This window comes from Stereum hirsutum, assembly GCF_000264905.1.
Source record: "Stereum hirsutum FP-91666 SS1 unplaced genomic scaffold STEHIscaffold_19, whole genome shotgun sequence".
In the NCBI taxonomy this organism is placed as follows: Eukaryota; Fungi; Basidiomycota; class Agaricomycetes; order Russulales; family Stereaceae; genus Stereum; species Stereum hirsutum.
In genome coordinates, this window is record NW_006763149.1 from 1,073,377 (window position 1) to 1,093,286 (window position 19,910).

At 51.6% G+C, this 19,910-nt stretch overlaps 8 protein-coding genes across 8 annotated transcripts in view; 6 read left to right on the forward strand and 2 right to left on the reverse strand.

Annotated features, from left to right (window-relative positions):
* Nucleotides 1-2,109, forward strand: part of STEHIDRAFT_105274 (calcium-transporting P) — a 7,402-nt gene extending 5,293 nt beyond the window's left edge. The window contains exons 10-13 of the mRNA XM_007310255.1: nucleotides 979-1,116; nucleotides 1,177-1,329; nucleotides 1,383-1,585; nucleotides 1,651-2,109. Coding sequence (XP_007310317.1) covers nucleotides 979-1,116; nucleotides 1,177-1,329; nucleotides 1,383-1,585; nucleotides 1,651-1,956 — 800 coding nt within the window. The 3' untranslated portion in view covers nucleotides 1,957-2,109. The remainder of the gene's footprint in view (nucleotides 1-978; nucleotides 1,117-1,176; nucleotides 1,330-1,382; nucleotides 1,586-1,650) is intronic.
* Nucleotides 2,110-2,503: 394 nt separating this feature from the next.
* STEHIDRAFT_162624 (uncharacterized protein) lies at nucleotides 2,504-4,619 on the forward strand (the record flags this gene model as incomplete). Its single annotated transcript, XM_007310256.1, has 5 exons — nucleotides 2,504-2,924; nucleotides 2,983-3,307; nucleotides 3,372-3,748; nucleotides 3,822-3,898; nucleotides 3,963-4,619. 5 exons carry the CDS (start codon nucleotides 2,504-2,506, stop codon nucleotides 4,617-4,619), a joined length of 1,857 nt encoding a protein of 618 aa, XP_007310318.1.
* Nucleotides 4,620-4,877, forward strand: STEHIDRAFT_67484 (uncharacterized protein; the record flags this gene model as incomplete). The annotated part of the gene is made up of 1 exon (XM_007309927.1): nucleotides 4,620-4,877. A coding segment is annotated over one exon (258 nt), but the record flags the coding sequence as incomplete, so codon positions are not given.
* Nucleotides 4,878-7,038: 2,161 nt separating this feature from the next.
* STEHIDRAFT_67666 (cytochrome P450) lies at nucleotides 7,039-9,337 on the forward strand (the record flags this gene model as incomplete). The annotated part of the gene is made up of 12 exons (XM_007309936.1): nucleotides 7,039-7,168; nucleotides 7,241-7,338; nucleotides 7,390-7,525; nucleotides 7,576-7,673; nucleotides 7,728-7,833; nucleotides 7,902-8,210; nucleotides 8,272-8,332; nucleotides 8,386-8,584; nucleotides 8,640-8,806; nucleotides 8,889-9,002; nucleotides 9,052-9,099; nucleotides 9,160-9,337. The coding sequence occupies 12 exons, from the start codon at nucleotides 7,039-7,041 to the stop codon at nucleotides 9,335-9,337; spliced, it is 1,644 nt and encodes a 547-aa protein (XP_007309998.1).
* Nucleotides 9,338-9,847: 510 nt separating this feature from the next.
* STEHIDRAFT_162626 (uncharacterized protein) lies at nucleotides 9,848-12,235 on the forward strand (the record flags this gene model as incomplete). Its single annotated transcript, XM_007310257.1, has 5 exons — nucleotides 9,848-10,277; nucleotides 10,336-10,654; nucleotides 10,726-11,102; nucleotides 11,182-11,258; nucleotides 11,351-12,235. The coding sequence occupies 5 exons, from the start codon at nucleotides 9,848-9,850 to the stop codon at nucleotides 12,233-12,235; spliced, it is 2,088 nt and encodes a 695-aa protein (XP_007310319.1).
* Nucleotides 12,236-12,904: 669 nt separating this feature from the next.
* Nucleotides 12,905-13,810, reverse strand: STEHIDRAFT_162627 (uncharacterized protein; the record flags this gene model as incomplete). Its single annotated transcript, XM_007310258.1, has 5 exons — nucleotides 12,905-12,991; nucleotides 13,070-13,293; nucleotides 13,356-13,480; nucleotides 13,549-13,613; nucleotides 13,685-13,810. 5 exons carry the CDS (start codon nucleotides 13,808-13,810, stop codon nucleotides 12,905-12,907), a joined length of 627 nt encoding a protein of 208 aa, XP_007310320.1.
* Nucleotides 13,811-15,415: 1,605 nt separating this feature from the next.
* On the reverse strand, nucleotides 15,416-16,236 carry STEHIDRAFT_125827 (uncharacterized protein). Its single transcript, XM_007310259.1, has 3 exons — nucleotides 15,898-16,236; nucleotides 15,671-15,835; nucleotides 15,416-15,608 (listed from the first exon to the last, which is right to left on the reverse strand). Exons 1-2 carry the CDS (start codon nucleotides 16,098-16,100, stop codon nucleotides 15,829-15,831), a joined length of 210 nt encoding a protein of 69 aa, XP_007310321.1. The 5' UTR covers nucleotides 16,101-16,236; the 3' UTR covers nucleotides 15,416-15,608; nucleotides 15,671-15,828.
* A 198-nt stretch (nucleotides 16,237-16,434) lies between these two features.
* On the forward strand, nucleotides 16,435-19,844 carry STEHIDRAFT_105280 (uncharacterized protein). The gene is made up of 7 exons (XM_007310260.1): nucleotides 16,435-16,478; nucleotides 16,531-17,203; nucleotides 17,258-17,460; nucleotides 17,520-18,136; nucleotides 18,190-18,724; nucleotides 18,774-18,910; nucleotides 18,965-19,844. Exons 2-7 carry the CDS (start codon nucleotides 16,591-16,593, stop codon nucleotides 19,650-19,652), a joined length of 2,793 nt encoding a protein of 930 aa, XP_007310322.1. The 5' UTR covers nucleotides 16,435-16,478; nucleotides 16,531-16,590; the 3' UTR covers nucleotides 19,653-19,844.
* The last annotated feature ends 66 nt before the right edge of the window (nucleotides 19,845-19,910 follow it).

Consider the following 19,910-nt stretch of genomic DNA (forward strand, 5'->3'; position numbering starts at 1 on the left):
ACGAGAAAGGAGGAGAGACCGTTCAGTTCGGAGAGGAAGTACATGGCCGTGAGCGGGACACATACTTCACCGCCCCCGCCAGGCTCCGGGGTCCCGAATCCCAGTGTCGCGGCCCTGAGTGGTGGCGGCGGGAAGGAAGGGAGAGAGATGTGCTATATCAAAGGATCGATAGAGGCCATCCTCCCAAGATGCAAGTTCTATCACGTCTCCGACGAATCGACGCCCGCGCTCGATACGAACACGCGAAACGTCATACTCGGCAAAGCGCAGTCGACAGCAAGTCGGGGCTTGAGGGTCATCGCGATGGCTTATGGATCCGGCTCACTCAGCTCCACGTCCACATTCACTCCCAACGGCGACTCTCGATCCTCTTCCCCTGCACCGGGTGGTACTGCCGGTGGAGCGTCGACGGGACTGGAAAAGTCGAACCTCGTGTTTGTGGGGTTCACGGCGATGCTCGATCCGCCGAGGAAGGGTGTCGCGGATGCTATTTCGCTGTTGCAGTCGGGTGGAGTTCAGGTGGTCATGATCACCGGTGACGCGGAAGAGACGGCGATGTCGATCGCGAGGGATTTAGGGCTTAGAGTGCCGGGTGCGAGCGCCGGGCATCATCATAGTTCCAGTGCGAGTGGGCGTGTGAGAGGCAATGGGAGTCTAAGCGGGAATGGGAGTCTGAGTGGGAATGGGAGCCTGAGCGGAAGTGGGACTGTGAACGTGAACGCGGGGTTCTGTTTGACGGGGAGGGAGATTGATGGGATGAGTAAGGCGCAGTTGAGGGAGAGGGTCGCGGGCGTGAGCGTTTTTGCGAGGACGAGTCCGGGGCATAAGATGAGGATCGTGGAGGCGTTTCAGAGTCGGGGCGCGGTCGTGGCTATGACGGGCGATGGAGGTCGGTTTTCTTTTTCCTTCCTTTTCTTTTTTTTTTTGGTTTGTCAGCATGGTGTGCTGATACCGGGGCTCTGGATTCTGGAATCTTAGTGAACGACGCGCCGGCGCTGAAGATGGCGGATATTGGAGTGTCGATGGGCAAGAGCGGGACGGACGTGGCGAAAGAGGCGGCGGATATGATTCTTGTGGACGATAATTTCAGTACTATTTTACCTGCCGTGGAAGAAGGTCAGTATGCTCCATTCCTCTCACAGACCACAGCGCGCTGATAGATCTTCGTTTCTCCAGGCAAATCCATCTTCCATAATATTCAAAACTTCCTGTCCTTCCAGCTCAGCACGGCTTGCGCTGCTTTGTCCCTCATTACCCTCAGTACTATGTTCGGAATGAGCAATCCGCTTAATGCCATGCAGATTCTGTTCATCAACATTCTCATGGATGGTACGTCTTACTCTATCCAATCGACGGATGTAGGCTCACAATTGTTTGTGTAGGCCCTCCCAGTCAGTCATTAGGCGTAGACCCAGTAGACCATGCCGTCATGCGCAAACCACCAAGAAAGAAGAACGAGCCCATCATCAGCCAACGGATCCTCTACCGCGTCCTCTTCTCGGCGACTATCATCGTCGTCGGCACGTTATTCGTCTACATGTACGCCCTATCCGACGACCATATGTCGAGACGAGACCAAACAATGGTCAGTACCCTTCCCCTCTATCCTACATACATACAAAGACACTCACAGTTCTCGGCCACTCCCAGACCTTCACCTCCTTCGTCTTCCTCGACCTCGTCTCCGCCCTCCAGTCCCGCGGTCTCGGCTGCGGCCTGACCCAAAACCGAATGCTGCTCACCACCGTCTCCATCTCCTTCCTCTCCCAGCTCGCGCTCGTCTACGTGCCCTTCATGCAGGCGATATTCCAGACGGAGGCGTTGGGCATGAACGATCTCGTGTTGTTGTTGGCGCTGGCGACGAGCTCGGCGGCGTTGCATGAGGCGAGGAGGAGGTACGAGAGGACGAGTTTGGCGGGGGAGACGTATGCGAGTGGGGTGGAGGAGATGGCTTGAGGGCTGGAATGGGACGTGTCGGGGGTTAGGGCAGTGGTGGTTGGGCTTGGATAGTGCGGTGGTATTCATATCGTAATTATTGTGCATTTTTCGATGCGGAAGAAGTCTAGACTGTGGAATTTTTGGAAGGATAAAGCAATTTCCCTTGTCGTTCATTTCTGTGCTTGGTGCGCCTCGCTCGTATCGCATCCGAACAAGGCAAGCTAGCCATCGAACAGTCCCAATTTGAATTGCGGTTAATAAGTTCAGGCCCTCAACTCAAGGTTCGTCGTCAATGTCTATGCTCTCAGCGCGTATTGTATTCATATCCCACTTCAAGGAAATGGAAGACAGACGGCATTCTGGAAGCAGTCATGAACTCAGAGTTTATGTGGCGTGCGACATTCGTCCCAGGGCGCTAGTCCTTAATCACTCCCAGCGTTGCTGTCGGCCTCAAAAATAGATTCTTGCGCACGCTACAGTTCGCTACTCACTGTATACACTCGACTCTCGACCATCTTCCGCCTTCCACTGACCCTTGTCCGTTTTACTCTCCCCTTCTGCCGACATGGGCAAAGGCCATAAGTCCAAGAAGAACGCGAATAAAGGTAAAGGGAAGCCTGTACAGAAACATGACGGTGCAGAGAGCTCGCCCAACACTGGCCCCACTACAGTAATCACCTGTCGGACCTTGGAGGAAGATGAAGTCACTCAGTGCTTACTCCTAGCAACCGACGGATACCCAGAGCATGATCGCTGCAGGCTTCACCACAAGCAATATCGGACACTGTACGCGAAGTATAAAGAGGCTTCCAAGATCGTCGACGAGGTCAAGGCAGGCAACGAGATTCCGACCAAGGACGAGATCGCACGGTACAAGGATGTTCATGGTACGTCGGAGAAGGCGCGTTGGATACGCAAGTACCTGGAGGCGATCCGCGTAGAAAAGACTGGGAGAGAGATTCATACGAGACGTTTCTTCGGAAAAGGTGAGCGGGGTACCTTGCTATTTCTACGAATGGTGGCATTGCTGATGATGACTACTAGCTGATGACGGGCATAAGATCCGCGTGAACCTCCTTGCGAAGCGGATGGTGGAAGCGGTAGAGATCCTGGATGCTCTCCAAGCTCGGGCGTACCAGCTCAAGACCCAAGACAACGATGACCAGAAATGGGTCAAGGAGTTCCAGGCGTCTGCTCTTCCTGTGCACAACATGGTTGATGCCGACCTCCTTTCCGCTCAAAATATCGTCAATGCTGCTCAGTCCCGCCCAAAGGAGTCAGGACCTTCACCAAGAACTAGGCCAGCAGCTCGTAAGACTGGAAATGAGGACTCAGAGGACTCCGACCTGATTGACCTAGACATTCGAGCGTAAGTCAACAAGCCAAAACCTGATTTGCCCCTCTGACTCCATGATCTAACGCACGTGCAAAAGTCAAAAGGAGAAGCTCCTTTGGGCGTTCGAATACCTGATAAACCCAAACTTCGTGTACGATAGCCTCGACCACGATACACGTCGAGATCCTGAACTCGTCCGGCAAGCTACGCTCGCTCACCAGAGTCTAGTACACTATGCTCGCCGAGCTATCATTCACGAGCCAGACCTTTCCTTGAAGGCCATGGACAAGGTCTCCTTCAAAGATCTCCTCCTCAGCGACGATTTTTCCATGGAGGATGCAGCCAAGTTGGTCATCATGTTGGGAAAGAGGTTGGAGTTAGGTCTTCTCTGGTATAAAGATGCGGTGTTAGAAGCTATCATCATGTCGCCGAGCCCCGGACAATCAAGGAATGCGGCAAATATAGGCAATCCTAGTGAGTGCCCGCCCCGCCCCGTCTTTCCCTCTGACTTTCTATCATGGACACTGATGCGTTTGCTCTATATTAGGGGACCGTTACAAGGTTCTCGGTGGTTGGATATTTACGAGAGCTCACTCTATGTGCCTCTCAAACGAAGGGTGGTGGGTGGGTACATTACGGAAACGGCTTCATCTGTCATTTATTGGTACTCATCTACGCTTCATTCCAGATATTGTTACAGTCTTTAAACCCCCCGGCGAATATCGAGAATCGATTCGTCCGGCTCTGTAACACCTTCGATGATCTCGTCAGCTTTCTTTCCTTCGCAGCGTTAGGAATGATGCCGTGCCCATCTTTCTGCACCGAAACTCGCTGCGACCCCAACAGCGACTCTCGTGCATCTCGCAATCACTTATCGCTATGCGGCATTGTCGTAACGGAAATTATTACAGGCGCTCCAATGGCGCCGTACCGCACAGGACCCGTACCAGCTCCTGCTCTTCGGAGTGGTAAACCTGGATGCATCACCTGGGCTGAAATAGAGAAGAGAGCTTATATGTTTGGGGCTGTTCGGAACGAGCCAGATGCGTTCACAGACGCATTCCTCAAGGAGCTGCGCGCTCGCCCAGATCTTTTTCAAGTCATCACTCGATCGGAAACGGACCCCAACAACACAGTTGACATGTTCGGAGCGAAGGAAGGCGAAGATCTCCTACCCGCGATGCGCACACGGACCTTCGAAGCACCCATGGCGACGTACAGCAATCGACCGCAAGGGCGAGGGGCTTGGAAGGTGGAGAGGTCGGCTATGGATGTGCTGTACTCAACGAACGGGCCCATCCGCGGCTATCTCGCCAGCTTGAACCAAACCAAGAGCGCGGGTTGATTCTTTCATTTCAAGAAGATGCCCGTCAAGTACTTCCTGATCCTGGATACCGTGAATGGGCGGCCTCATTCGATTTTGTCGAGGAATGTGGCGTGGGCGGCTCTTCGAGCTAAAGGGTTGGCGAGTGGCGAGTATAACGCTCGCGCGTATGCGAGAGCATCTGATACTTTGTTCCAGAAATGCGCTGAGGAGAGGCTTTCGTGGATGCCTAAGGGCCTTGGAGGGTGGCACGCGACGAAGATGGAGGACTCGCTTTGAGTGCCATGTCCTCCAGCTAGTTATCGCCGGGCTTCATGAACGCGCAAATACTTGTGCATTGCGTATGTCAATTTCAGCTTACATCTATCTCGGTATCTGACACGGCCCCGCTGCTACTAGCTATGCCTACGATACTTTCCGGTTGGGTCAAAGTTTACGACTACAACAATCATGATCTAACCTGGACAAATCCCTTGGATGTTGTGGTTCTCCGCTCGCTATGCTGAAAAGACCGGGACGGCTGCTCTTGTATTCACGAGACACATACGTGTTCGTTCTTGATGACTCGATGACTAGGACCGTTCCGACAAGAAGCTCTGAACAAATGTTGTCCATGTTTATACAATCATGACTTCTGCACGTCGTGTATACGGCCACGCCATGTACGGGAGATCTACGATCCTTTCAATGTCCTTCACCAGACTATCCTCATCTCCTATCAAATCCACCTTATGGACCGAACTTGCGCAAGGCCATGTCTCAGGCGGAACGAACTCGTTCTCGGAGTAGTCAGACCATTCTGAATCCGGCGTAGATTGTATGATTGGCCGGCAACGATCATCTTGTGGCGGTGGCGAATGGACGACCGACTTTGATCCTTTCGATCGAATTGCGCCCTATCATAGTCCGCATTTTCTAACAGATCGGGGACCACGGCGCGAAACTGTCTCCTCCAGTACGCGTAGTCGGGAGCCTCGTTGAAAGCCATCGCTCGTGCGTACTCGATGAAATCGCCAAAAACAGAGGGGTAGCCAGCGCAGATATGACAGTACCGCATATACTTGCATTAGTTCGAGGCGGGAGTGTGTAACGTTAACGGATCGCGCCAAGGTTTTGCCAGGCCGAAGTCGATGAGATTGACTCTTCCTTCTTTCGGCGGCAGTCCGAATAGAAAGCTATCAGGTTTGATATCTCCATAAACAATGCCTTGAGAGTGTACATATTCAATTGAGTCAAACTGCGCTGTATTAGTAGGTTCGAGGTTTAGAGGAGAGATATTATCCACCATCTGGCATGTAAGCGCGATCAAGTTCCTCACAGTGAGGTTTTTCCATCAATCTCGATACAGGGCCCTAGAAGCTCAATCGCAAGATACTCATACCATTTCGATTTCCCCCATGCATATAGTTTAGGGATGCTCGAGTGGTCTGTGGACATACGACTGTTGGGAGCAGAGAATGATTCGGCGGTGGTGACACACTTGCCTCTCATCTTGAACAAGACACAGGCCTCATGGCGGAGAACAGGACTGATCACCAATTTGGTTGTACGTGCCTTCTTCAAGGCGATGAGTTTCTGTGGTGAATTTTCGTTTCTCATGAGGGCGCGGTAAACCTTTCCTGATATCAGGAGCGATGCGAAGTGACGAAATATCAGACACGCATCGCAACGTCCGTATATGTTGGGATTACAGGCCATATCCACCCTCGCCCATTGCTTGTCGTTCACAAAGTTCGAGGTGCATGATTAGCCATGAAAGGAGAAGTTGAGAGAAGGCCGTGGTGGCTTGTGTAGGAAGCGAAGCTAAGAACGATTTTCGTCCTGGTTTACGAGCAAGACAGCCGGGTCGGAACAGCCATATCCGGTAGAACAGTAACCAAATAAAGACAAACAACGAATGCGAACGGTCGAGTCATGTGCTCTCGTCCCCAAATTCTGATCCTGCGCTGACTCGGTTTTCTGAGCCTCAGAGAGTTATTTCGCAACGATTTCAGCACTGTATCTGTCTCATTATCATCAACACCACGTGTACTGGGATTTTTCAAGTTGACCATGACAACGTCTTGCGTCGTTTCCGTTTTCCAAGTAAACGAACATTTCAAGTTACTGCCACGACGATACTATTACAGTATCCATTGGCATTGTGTTCGTAGATCTTAATACTCAGTCTTACCGAGCTTGCGTCACATATGTGTGTATGCACCAGGCTTATGATACGGACCAGGTGCATTCTCGTTCACCGTCCAGCCCGTCATGCCTTGCCCAAGCCTCGCCTGGCGGGCGTCATGTATCTCTATGATAAAGTTTTGGTAGCATGAAGGGTTTCCCGGTCTTTACGAAGCGCTGGTACTGACAACACAAGGCATTTAGTCTGTGTTTGTCATTCGTCCCTTTTATCTATCCTCTTCCTTCCATTCGACTAGCCTCCCCTCTGCGAAACATGGAGCGTGTATACGCAACCGTAGCGGCTTCGTTCATTTTCTTTCATGTCATCCGCACCATCTACCGACGCCTCTTGAGGTTTGGTATATCTGACATCCCTGGCCCATCATCTCCATCGTTTGTCTACGGTACGTTCATCTCCACGACTACAACATGGTCAAAATCGTTTGACCGACATCTGACTCGTTAATTACACCCAGGAAATCTTCTTCAAATATTTCAAGAGCAAGCTGGTACCTATGATTTTGCGTGGCAGGAGGAATTCGGTGGTGTATTTCGTGTTAGGGGTCCTTTTGGAGTACGTCCGTCGGTCCACCCACACTTCTATTTACCATGCATTTATGGATAGGATGACCGACTCATGATATCGGATCCCGAAACCCTGCATTACATGTTCCACACATCTGGGTACGATATAATCAAGCAACCTGAACGTAAGGAGCTCTCCCGCCTCCTCACCGGGAGGGGTCTCATTTGGGCGGAAGGTATTTCTTTCGCTCTCACTTGTCACCGTCATCTAACCTCATCTCTGGAGGCGATGTACACAAGAGGCAGCGAAAAGTCATGAATCCTGCGTTTGGGCCTGCTGAGGCCAAGGCCTTCTTTCCTGTCTTTCTCGAATACGCAAACCAGGTGGGAGTGCGCTCTTTCTCTTGACATTGTTGACTTAGTGAACCTTGAATATAGTTGGTTGTGAGGTGGCAAGACATTATAGCCGAATCTTCCGAAGGTGGTGCGGTCTTCAATATACCAAACTGGCTTGGACGTGCGACGATGGATGCTATAGGCGTTGGTGAGTCTCAAAAAAGAGGGCTACTTCCAAACTATACCACTTGCGCTGATGTGAATGCGACATGCCAGCGGCATTCAGTTATAGGTTCGGGATGCTGTCTGACGGCGGTAACGAGCTGGCGAAAGCATACAACAATATCCTTCAGGAAACTCATGGCAGAGCATCACCAGGCCGAATTTTATTTCAGAATGCTGCACATCTCATCCCCCTCCGTGTCATCGAGTGGATCACCGACCATGGAAAAGCAAAACCTATCACCCGAGCTCGAGAAGTCACTGCTATGGCCAATCGAGTAGCAGACGATCTCCTCGCTCAGCAGTCCGAGGCGGTATTACAGGGCAGGAGGAGCAGAGATATTATGAGTTTAGTAGGCAAGTGTATATACTTTCCATATACCCTCACGATCTCATAGAGATTTTCGACAACCGCTAGTTCAAGCAAATCTATCCGAGGATAAGAAGTCTCGAATTGATAAAGACGAGCTCTATTCACAACTAAGGTTCGTTCGTTTCCCTTGTCGTTCACACACAGTCGGGCTGAGCAAGTCTGCAGAACAGTGATGCTTGCAGGATACGAGACGACATCTAATAGCTTGAGTTGGACACTTTACGAATTAGCGAAACACCCTGATCTACAGACACGACTTCGTTCTGAGATATTGCATACCCAAGGACGAGTCAGAGCAAGAGGAGACGAATTCTTTTCCTTAGCTGATTTCGACGATATGCCGCTCACTACTGCTGTCATCAAGGTATCTTCACTTTTGCTAAGATCGACACCGATTGGCTACTGAAGGTCTACCCCAGGAGTCTCTCCGGATGCATCCCGTCGCACATCAAATGTACCGACAGACGTCCAAGGACGACATTTTCCCCCTCAGCAAGCCTATCCGGATGCTATCCGGCAAATTAGTCCACGAGATTTTTGTGCCGAAGGGTACGCGCCTCATCGCTGCCGTTGCGGCTTACAATCGGTACGTTGGAAAATATGCTCATTCATAGTTGTTTGCAGCGACACTCACCGAATCCTTCATCCTTTTGAATGGTTCTGATCAGAAACAAGGCTGTCTGGGGTGCAGACGCCGATGTATTCAACCCTGAAAGGTGGATTCAATCTCCGGATGGCGGACGTGCGTCAGGCGCCGCACCTGTTGGTACCTATGGCAACCTGTCAGTAGATTTCTGTGTCATTCACTTTCCATTTCTCACGTCTTTCCAGTATGACCTTTGGCGGTGGAGTGAGAGCATGCATAGGATGGAGGCTTGCGTAAGTGTTCTGGTATCGACACTGTGGCGCAATATCATACTGACGAGAAACCTTAAATAGCGTTGCGGAGATGCAAGCGTTCGTTGTTGAGCTCGTCGGCAGCTTCAAATTCTCTTTGACGGAAGAAGCGAAGAACATCAGGAGAGACGTGGCCCTGGTCATGATTCCCACCGTCGAGGGCCAGATTGACAAGGGGATGCAGCTGCCTCTGAGAGTGACCTTAGCTCTTGAGGAATGAGCGGAATTCATCTGACACGAAGTGATCATGTTATATACTGGTTCGTTCTCTTATTGCGAAACTGTTGGGCTGATGACATGAGCAGAAGCATTATCCATCGGTATCAGGTTGGATTTCAATTCTCAGTCTGACCGTACGTATGAGCTAGCATTATGATACGACCAGGTATATTCTCGTTCGTCGTCCCACCCGCCGACCATGCCACCTCGCCCGCCAGTGACTCGTCATCATATAGTCAAGTTTTGGTAGTATTGAGAGGTTCGCTGTCTCCACAATGGCACCGGTAATACACAGACATATATCTGTACCATCCATAGGCATCTCGCATATGAGGAAAGCAGTTATGAGCTTAGAGTTTATGTGGCGTGCGACACCCAGGGTGCTAGTCACTAATCACGCTGTTGCTAGCCCAAGAATAGATCCTTGCGCACGTTACTACTCACTGTAAGCCCTCGATCGTCTTCGAACTTGCGCTGACCCCTGTCCGTTTCTACCTGCCCCTCCGCCGACATGGGCCCCAAAGGCAACAAGTCCAAGAAGAGCGCGAACAAAGGTCAAGGGAAGTCTGTACAGAAAAATGACCTCGCTGCCGCCGACAGCTCGACCAACACTGGCGCCACTACAGTCATCACCTGTCGGACCTTGGAGGAAGATGAAGTCACTCGATGCTCACTCCCAGCGACCGACGGATACCCAGAGCATGATCGCTGCAGGCTTCACCACAAGCAATACCGAACACTGTACGCGAAGTATAAGAAGGCTTCGGAGATCGTCGACGAGGTCAAGGCAGGCAACGAAATTCCGACGAAGGACGAGATCGCGTATTACAAGGACGCACATAGTACGTTGGAGAAGGCGCGTTGGATGCGCAAGTACCTGGAGGCGATCCGCGTAGAAAAGACTGGAAGAGAGATCCATACGAGACGCTTCTTCGGAAAGGGTGAGCGGGGCGTCTTATAATTTATGCAGCATACATTGACATCGCTGATGGTGACTAGCTGATGATGGGCATAAAATCCGCGTGAACCTTCTAGCGAAGCGGATGGTGGAAGCAGTCGAGATTCTAGATACCCTTCAAGCTCACGCTTACTATCTTCGGAACGCAGACGATCCTGCGCATGACTCGCTCAGGCTCTTCCAAAGTTCTCCTCTACCGACCGATGGTCAGGACATCCCAAAAAATCTTTTGGAGTCAAAGAGCATTATCGATACGGTCCAGACTACGCAAATCAAACCATCACTTCCACGCAGAGCACTGAGTGCCACTCAGGCCGACCAGGCGGAAGATACGGATTTGATTGACTTGGAGCATCGAGCGTATGTGAAGTTTTGCCTTTCTGAGAGAAGAACCCTGACTGATATCCTTGTGTGGTTATTCGTTCTGAAAGTCGCAAGGAGCAACTACTTCAAGCGTTTCGGCCATATATCGATCCAGCATTTGCGCGACGCCTTATCAATCCCGCGGAGAGCCAAGATCCCACACTTAGACGGTTCACGACCATTATTCACCTCGCCGAAAAGCAATACGCACTTCGTTTTATTCTTCATGACCCAATTCTCTCCTTGAAGGCCGCGGACAAAGTCTCTTTCAAGGATCTCATCTTGGATGATGATTTTTCGATGGAGGATGCTGCCAGATTTTTGAACATATTCACGAGTCGCATGGCGCTGGGCCTTCTCTGGTACAAAGATTCCATTGTGGAAGCCCTCGCGATTTTGCCTCGCGATGGCAAAATTAGATCTACTGCCAATGTTGGCGATCCGAGTAAGCCTCAGTCCATTTTGTACTTTCTGAGGTGAAAGTCTGGTATACTTAGCATAACGATGCTGATTACTAAACCCAGAGGATCGTTACAAAGTATTGGGTGGTTGGGTTTTCACTAGGACCCACCCTGGACGGTTCTCAGACGAAGGCTGGACCGTGAGTACATTTGAACAAATCCCTGTTCTTTGAGGTTCATCAGACGCGCCTTAACATTGGCTGGCTATAAGGTGCTATTGAAGGAATTACAGCCCCCTGCAAACGTCGAGAATCGCTTCGTTCGACTTTGTAACTCTTTCGACGACATCATTAGCTTCCTTTCCTTCGAAGCGTTCGGTTTGGTCCCACCCCCGACATTCACTAAAAGCGAGCTGTACGATCAGTATAACTCCTCCATCACTCGCAACCATCTCTCTCTCTGCGGTATTATCGTGGCGGACATGGTCAATGGCACTCCATTCTTTTCGCCTCCCCCAGGTCCTATCCCCACCGGACTACCTAGCAAGACTCCGGGGTGCATCACTTGGGCGGAGGTGGAGGGGCGATCTTACATGTTCGGTGCAGTTCGGAACGAACCAGACGCATTCACGGAAGCGTTTCTCAATGAATTACGGGCGCGTCCTGATCTATTTCAGGGCCTTACTCGCTTAGAGACGGATCCTGGCCGTCATGTCGAGGCTTTCGGTACACACGAAGGAGAGGATGAACCCCCATGGCAGACACGATTACGCACTTTCGAAGCACCGAGGGCATCGTTCCAAAGTCGCCCACAGGGACGGGGCACCTGGAAGGTCCAATTGTCAGCCATGGATTTGCTGTATTCTACGACCAAGGTTCACGGATTCCTCGCAGGCCCGAGACCGGACGGAACACGTTGGTTTTTCAGCTTTAAAAAGCCTGAGATATCAGTCAAGTACTTCATTATATTGGACACCATTCCCACCCGACCGCATTCAGTTTTGTCGAGGAACGTGGCCTGGGCAGCACTTCGCGCCAAGGGCTTTGCGAGCGGAGAGTATAGCTTGCGCAAGTATGCGAGGGCGTCGGATGCCTTATTCGAAAAGTGCATGCACGAGAGAATGTCTTGGGCGCCTATGAGCTGGAGGACAATGACGAAGATGGAGGATGAGATCTAGGTGTCGTGCCCAGTGGGCTCAAAGATGGTATGGGGATGTTCTTTGTTTTCCCAGAGTCCTCTCTAATCTGTCAGGCAGCAGCTCTCATGGTCTTTATTTTCGCTTGATAACGAAAAATAAGGTAACGGTATGTTTCTTTCTCCAGCGCTACGTTCATACTCACTGTGTTCTCTTCAGGTTCCAGACGATATCACGAGCCTCTTCTTCTGCAACTACTATGCAATTATGGATTTTTTTCTTTATGCTTATGATTAAAGGAACCGTATGTTAGTAGTCCGGGTCTGCTATGTACAGTATATAAGTATCTTGCGGCATTCCCCTCCAATTTTCAAGACAGTTGATCCGTTATGTTCTAAGTCAGCTGGTCTTCTGTCGTTGGGTAGTGTGTCATTCCGAGTCTCCTAGAGGCTACTAGTTCTGACTGCTGGCATGTATAACAGATAGCTCAAAGCTTGAGATTGAGATTGCTGATACGATTTGAAGCGAGTGCGTTTAGACAATATATGGCCAAATGCGTCATAAAACGTAATTTCAACACGGTAGCAGGGCAACTAGAATGAGATCGTACATGGGGATGGCCTGCCGGTCCATAAACAGTAACAGTGCGCTGGCTTCATGCAGTTACAGCAAGAGCGCGAAGCATGCGGAAAACGTAACCTCGTGCAACGATCAAGGACCGTTATCGAACTTCGTTCCGTCCATACGAACGCCCATATTCTGCTTTACCTCCATACCTAAGAGCTTCATCTTTCCAGCCTATTATAGGGTTGGAAGGTATTCGTCAGTATGGACAACGACGAGAAGGAGTCAGCCATAAGATTTCGAACAACGCACCTCGATACGTTCTTGTTGTACCTTCCTGAGCGCCTGGAGTTGGTCCTTGTTGAGATAACTGTCATGTTCGACAACAGTCCGCTTGTGTTTGCTCTGGATGTCGCGCATATCGGCTGTCGGATCATAGCCATCCTCCGCCGGCGGTACATATTCGCCAGAACGAAGAGCGTTCATGCGTTTCTCGTATGCCTCCATATGATAGAACTTTTCGTGAGGGAGGGTCGCTAGATATATCAAGAGGAGTAAGCTCATAGCACTTCATAGAGAATGATACAGGGAAACGAACCAGTGTTGAAGTCCTCGACAAAACGAGCGAATTCCTTTTTGGTTTGGTCTTTCGTCATAGTCTCGGGGTTGAGCATGCGTTCCTCCACGAGCCATGCCCGGAACTCTTGGTCCTTGTTGTACAAACTGTAAATGTGGCATGCATGAGCGGAGGAGGGCACGGGAAGGAGCACAATGAAAAAGCGTTTACGAACTCGGTTTCACTGATGATTCCATGCTTTCCCCACTCTCCGCCGCTCGCCAAACCATGCTTCTTCTTCTGAAGCAATCAAATCATACCACGGAGAAGATCAGCATATACTCCAAGTTATGAATCATTCAGATACGCACCTTCTTGTCTTTCTTCTCCTTCTTTCTCTCCTTCTTCTCCCTGTCCCTGCTCCGACTTCTTTTCCGATGCTTATCTTTCCTCTTCTTATGCCTCCTTCTATCCTCCTCTGACGAATCCGAGGACATCGAGCTTGACCTCGACCTCCTCCGTTTCTCCCTACTCCTGTCCTTCCGTTTCCTATCCTTCTCTAGTGAAACTGACCGCGACCGCGACCTCCCTCTGTCCCAATGATGCCTATGTCTTCTATGACTTCCCTCGCTCGAGACCGACCTCTTCCGCTCTCGGCGCCTCTCGCTGTCCTTGTCTCTCGAACGTGACCGCGATCGGCGACTACTCCTAGCAGGCGACCGTTCTTTCTCCCTTTCTCTACGACTATGTCGGTCGTCATCTCGCTCTCTCGACCTTGACCGATCTCTGTGAGAATGGTGACGGTGTCGCTCCTCTCGATCGCGATGGTCGCGCCTGTCAGGTGACACCCGACGGCCTAGCGAGAGGTGTGGCGGTACGTCGTGACCGTCTCGGGCAGACATGACGCGAAGAGGTTGTCAGGGACTTTAAGTATGTGTCTCTAGGATAACAAAGCAGACAAAGCCTAGAGAATGCACAGAGAATGTCGTGGTACAAGCGAAGAGCGCGAGCGGTTGTTTGGATCAGAAGCTTTTGGCAAACAAATGACGTAATGTGCACTCCGAGTGGCGTTGTGGAGACATGCTTCTAGATCTGATGAGGCAAAACATTTGCAAAACATTATAATGTTCAACACTGCTTAAGTATCGTCATGACTGAAAAATAAAGACAGCAATGGGAGTCAACAACAAGAAGGTTTAATTGCTGATACCTGGACTGCGTCCTGTCTGCATGGTGCCACAGTTCCTGCGCCACTCCTGAATTTGCGCTGAGCGTTTCCGGGCTTCTCCGATTCAGAGCGCGCCGGCCCGGGAGGACTTTGTCTCCTTGAACTTTCTCCCACTCTTTCCCGATCGTCAATGTGTCAACGTCAACAACTGCCTATGACTGTCCTTTTCCATCTAAGAGTTTGTTATAAGCTCTTTTCGGCCATCTTAACTCCACAGTTCCGTAACGTCGGCATATGAACCCACCGATGCTCTCGACCGCTCTCGACACAAGTCTCTACGGCGGGTTTCCTCCCGCAGAGGCTCTCGTGAACAACGATCCCCTGATCCTCCTCCTCCCTTGCTCTTCCAGCATGTAGAGACATCAGGCTTGGATTTCAAACTTGACCAAGACTTGACATACGAAAAGAAGGACTTCGCGGGAAAATGGTCAGCGCGTCTGCCTCATGTCCCTCCTCCCTTATGAGGGTATTAACCATGGGAGAAGATCCTCTGTTGGAGTCCGATTCAGGTCCCTGGTAGTGGACGCTATTTTTCTGCTTCTCCAGCACTTTTTGCGTCCATGGTATGTCAATCTATACCCCTTTTCTCTCGTTCTACAACTCACTTTTGAAAAATGTCTCTTTTTCCAGCGCGGACACTGTCATGCTGCGGTTTCAATCCTTGAGAGGATGCAGATTCAGCGCAGTTCAACCAGCCGAACATATCTGAACGCCATATGTACAAATGTGGCCCATTACTCAGGTTACACCAACGTGCCCTGATGACTTCGTCGCGAGATGGAGTTCCACAGTCCATTCCGGCATATCCGTCTCCCATGTTCTGACGGATGCGCACAGAATATGCAGGGGAGATTTGGATCATCCTCTACCTTAGCCCATAACATCCCCACCTCTCATCGGAATTTGCAGAACCGCGGCGAGACCGGCGGCGTCGTCGGGCATGTCATGCTCTCCCGCTACACTTTTACGAGCCTTGGCGAAGATCAGGGACCTGCTTTACGAGCTGTGGCGAAGATCAGGGACCTACTTTACGAGCTGTGGCGAAGATCAGGGACCTGCTTGGCATGGTAAGCTCCCTCGTGAGGCTTGAAAGCGCTCTGCATGACTGAGTGTGGCATCTCGTGCCCAGATGAGACCAGAGCGTAGATGTACGGGTCCGAATCGATCACGCAGGCGTCGGAGTGGCTGTGGTGACATCCTTTCTCCCCGTGGATAGGTACCTTGACCGAGTTCCCGGTCGGACACCACCATACATTGTTCACCGTTGCATTTCCTCGACACCTCCTCTCATTTCGTGAGTAGGCGAGTACTTTTGTACTTTACCGTATGCGATGGGCTAATAACATTTTGAACCAGGCGCTCTGCCTAATTCTGCATTGCTGTCGCGCGAGAGGACGGTGGGAGAGGACGTCCTTCTTTTCCGTCTCCGTGTGACTTCGCCACATCGACTGACCTGGTTTGGCTATCCCAGGCCAGCGGCCCTGATCATCATAGTGATCGATCTGCAGAGAAATGCGGATGTAAGGTCGAGCACTGCTCCAGTTAACATCCGCACTCATAACGTAACATCCGGCGCGGATGTTTCACATTCCACGATCGGATATACTCGCCATGGCTCCCTCATCCACAGAATTCAGCGCACTTCTTTCTCACCATCTCGTTCTCTCTTCTTCTCCCCAGCTTGACCCTCTAAACATCCCATCTTCATCGTTTCAATCATGGCCGACTCACCACGGGCCCCTGAGGCCTCGTATTTCGCGACGCCTGTGTGGAAGACTAAATCGCAATTCGATTCGCCAGCCATGTCCACCCCTGGCTCTCCTGGGACGCCTGGGACGCCCGGAACACCTCACGAAGGCAGCGCGTTCCTCCGAGAGAAGCCTTTCGAGCCGCGCGATCTCAAGCGCTCGTTGTTCCAGTTGAAGAAGCCAAGTCCAGTACGTTGTCATTGACCTCTTTTCGCTTCTCCTCCATTCACGTCCAAAGCAGAAGAATCTGCCACCATATCCATGGGCGAACCACGGGCTCGATCATCAGTCCACGTCGTCTATGGACACCAAGTATTCCAAGGAATCCGTCGAATCCTCCTGGGACGGACACTCAAAAGAGGCCTCTTCATCGTCGTTATCGGACAGCCATTCGATCAAGGAGAAAGACTTCGCCACGACTTTCGTTCGAACCGAGTTGGAGCCAATCGAGGAGCCTTTCGACTGGGACCCCACCACCGAGGGCAAGATCCGCGGCGGCAGCTTCCACACGGCTCGCTCGACTCTCAGTGCTGACGTGGACCCTAGGAACCGTCTCTCCGGCTCTTTTCATTCATTCGATGACGATGTCGTCTTCGACGAGGACGGCGACGAGGTCCCGCAAGTTCCTGCACTTTGGGCCGAGGTCGACCCGCAGATCCCCACCGGTATCGCGAACCCGTCCATGGTCACACTCCCGACTGGAGTTGGCCCCACCACGCATCCGTGGGTCGAAGCGCCTCCGTTCAATGTCTTAGACCGCCCGAAACCCGTGATTCACAAGTTTCGAGCGACCTTCAAGATCACGATATCGTTGGCTGTTGTCATCTCTTTGGTCGTCGGGTACGCAGTCAAGTTGAAGATCGTCACGGTCGGTTTCTGGTCCTTCGGAATGTATGGTTTGCTTCTTTGCATCGGTGCGTACTGCATTCGTTTCTCTTTTGGATCATTTAACTGACATCGATCTTTAGATTTCGCCGTTCAGGCATCGGTCGCTTCCATTAATCGTCGTCGGGTGAACAAGATCTCGAAGACTTCCGATGTCGTCGCAGAAGTCGAAAAGCTCAAGGCGCTCAAGGCTGCCGGTGAAGATATCACGGAGCAGGTGGCTAGAATGCGACAGGTTTCTATCGCGGTGGTTGGGTACAGAGAGGACGAGGAGGCTTGGATCAAGGTACGTCTCCACGTCAATTCTATCGTGCTCGCAACATATACTAATCGACTATCGTGCAGTGTCTGCAAAGTCTCCAGGCTCAGGATTATCCCATCAAACACATCATCGGTGTCGTGGACGGAAACGACGGTCCCGACTTGGACATGGCGACTGCATTCGGCAAAGCCTTCCCCGAAAACGAACGTCTTATCGTCCATCTCCCCGTCCTCCTTTCCGTCATGTACACCGAGAAGTATTGGGAGACGATCAAGGAGATGGGCTGTCATACGCCCACGCGCTGGGAGTTCTTCAAGATGTGGTTCACCCAGGCGCCGCGCGAGGGACAGGAGGAGGCTCACATCATCGCTTGGAATCACATCCTCGCGTACGTTCACGAAGCCGCGACCGCGGGCGGATGGGCCAACTGGAAGGGGATCTGTTTTTCGCAGCCGCACGGACACAAACGCCACGCCATGTTCACTTCCTTCGTCGTCGGCGCTTATGCACTCGGTACCAAGGACGCGATGCTTACTACGGACAGCGACACATACGTTCACCCCGATGCGGTCACCCATCTCCTCGCCCTTCTCATGAGCGACGTCAGGATGGCCGGCGTCACCGGCGATGTCCGTATCTGGAACAAAGATGATTCTTTCTTGGCCCTCATGTCGTCACTGCGGTACTGGTTTGCGTTCAAGTGAGTTTTGTTTTCGCGAATAGTATCGATTTGCTCTAACGTTTCTTTTTCAGCGTCGAGCGAGCTTGCCAGAGCGGTTTCCGTTGCGTCGGGTGTTTGTCTGGTCCCCTTGGCCTCTACAAGACGAGCGACCTCATCAGCGTTCTGGGCCCGTGGATTCTACAATCATTCCTCGGCAAGGAGACCACCTTCGGCGACGATCGTCATCTCACCAACCGCATCCTATCTCTCGGCCATTGGACCGGCTATTCGCATCTCGCCAAGTGCGAGAGCGATACGCCCGCTGGTTTCGTACGCTGGGTCAAACAACAGACACGCTGGTCCAAGAGCTTCTTTCGTGAGGCGTTTTGGTTCCCGAAGAGTTTCGCGTATGCCCAGTTCTGGCTCACCGTCGAGACGACCAAGCAGTTCATGTATCCCGTCATCCTGTCTGCTACCGTCTTGAAGCTGGTTTACCTCCCGAGGGACTGGATCTACCCCCTCCTCTGGTTGGGGACCATGTTCGGTGTCGCCCTCATCAAGAGCACTTACGGCGTAATCTGTATGCGCGATCCGACGTACTTCTTGTTCAGCATTTACGGGTTCATGGTAAGCTCGTTCGTATATCGTATCATTTTCCACGCTCATCACCCTCTAGTACTTCTTCGGTCTTTTGCCGTCGAAAATTTTCGCAGGCTTGACGGTGGGAATCACGACATGGGGTACATCTGCACGATCGAAAACCGAGGTCCAGCGTCCCGAGAGTTTCTATTCGCGCACAACGCACATCGGACAGTGAGTACCCCCTATCAGCTAGACATTTACCGTGTCCTCACCCTCGTATCCTAGTTTGGTCCTTTGGTACACCGCCCTCGCCGTTGGCCTTGCGTACTTCCTTTCGTCGATCTTCCAGATCCCCGCAATCTGGTGTCTATCGTTGCTCTGTTTCCCTTCCATCGTGCATCTCTACCAGGACGTGATCATCGGCGAATCCCGCTACGCCCTCTACCTGCTGAAGAAGTGGTACAAGAAACGCGTGGCCAAGGGTACCACCGCCGGCGCCATCGACCTCGAAAAGGCACAGTCAGCAGGAAAATCCCGCGCAGGCGGTACAGGTTTCAGAATGCCGACTTTCGGATGGAGGACCCCTGCTCCAGCTATCTCCTTGACCTCCGCATCATCACTCCAGTTGCCTTCGTCGCAACAATCGACGTCACGGTCTACGTCTCCCTCGTCTATGACACGTTCGTCGTCGTCGGCGCATGTTCATATTCCATCTACGATCATCGAGGGTGAGGAGGACCCTGTCGACTCGGGACGCGGAGGCTCTATCGCCCTTAGCAGCATAGACGAACACGATACCGTCGCTCCCACGGGCATGATCGCGTGGGTAGAGGAGTCGACGGCAACTGGCAAGAACGTTTCGAACAGTGGAAGATCAACCGCATCTGCATCTTCCACCAACTCTCTCAATCCACGCCGACCATCCCTGTTCTCCAGCTCGAGCACGAATACTATCATCTCGTCTTTAACATAGTCGATATTCGTGAAGAAAAGCCCGTTCGCTGCGGGATTGGCTCGAGAGGACGGGATATTTGTGTATGTGTTCGAGGCGATAGTGATGAAATCTTTCATGAATTATCATTAATAATGTAATATATCATGTATGACCCTTTCCTTGCCCGTCGTCATCAACGCATATGTATCATCCATGTATCATAAATCACACACGTTCTTCAGTTCCCTTGAGTCCCAAAAGAAAGTAGCCGCTGTTTTCTGCCTTACAATTCGCGTG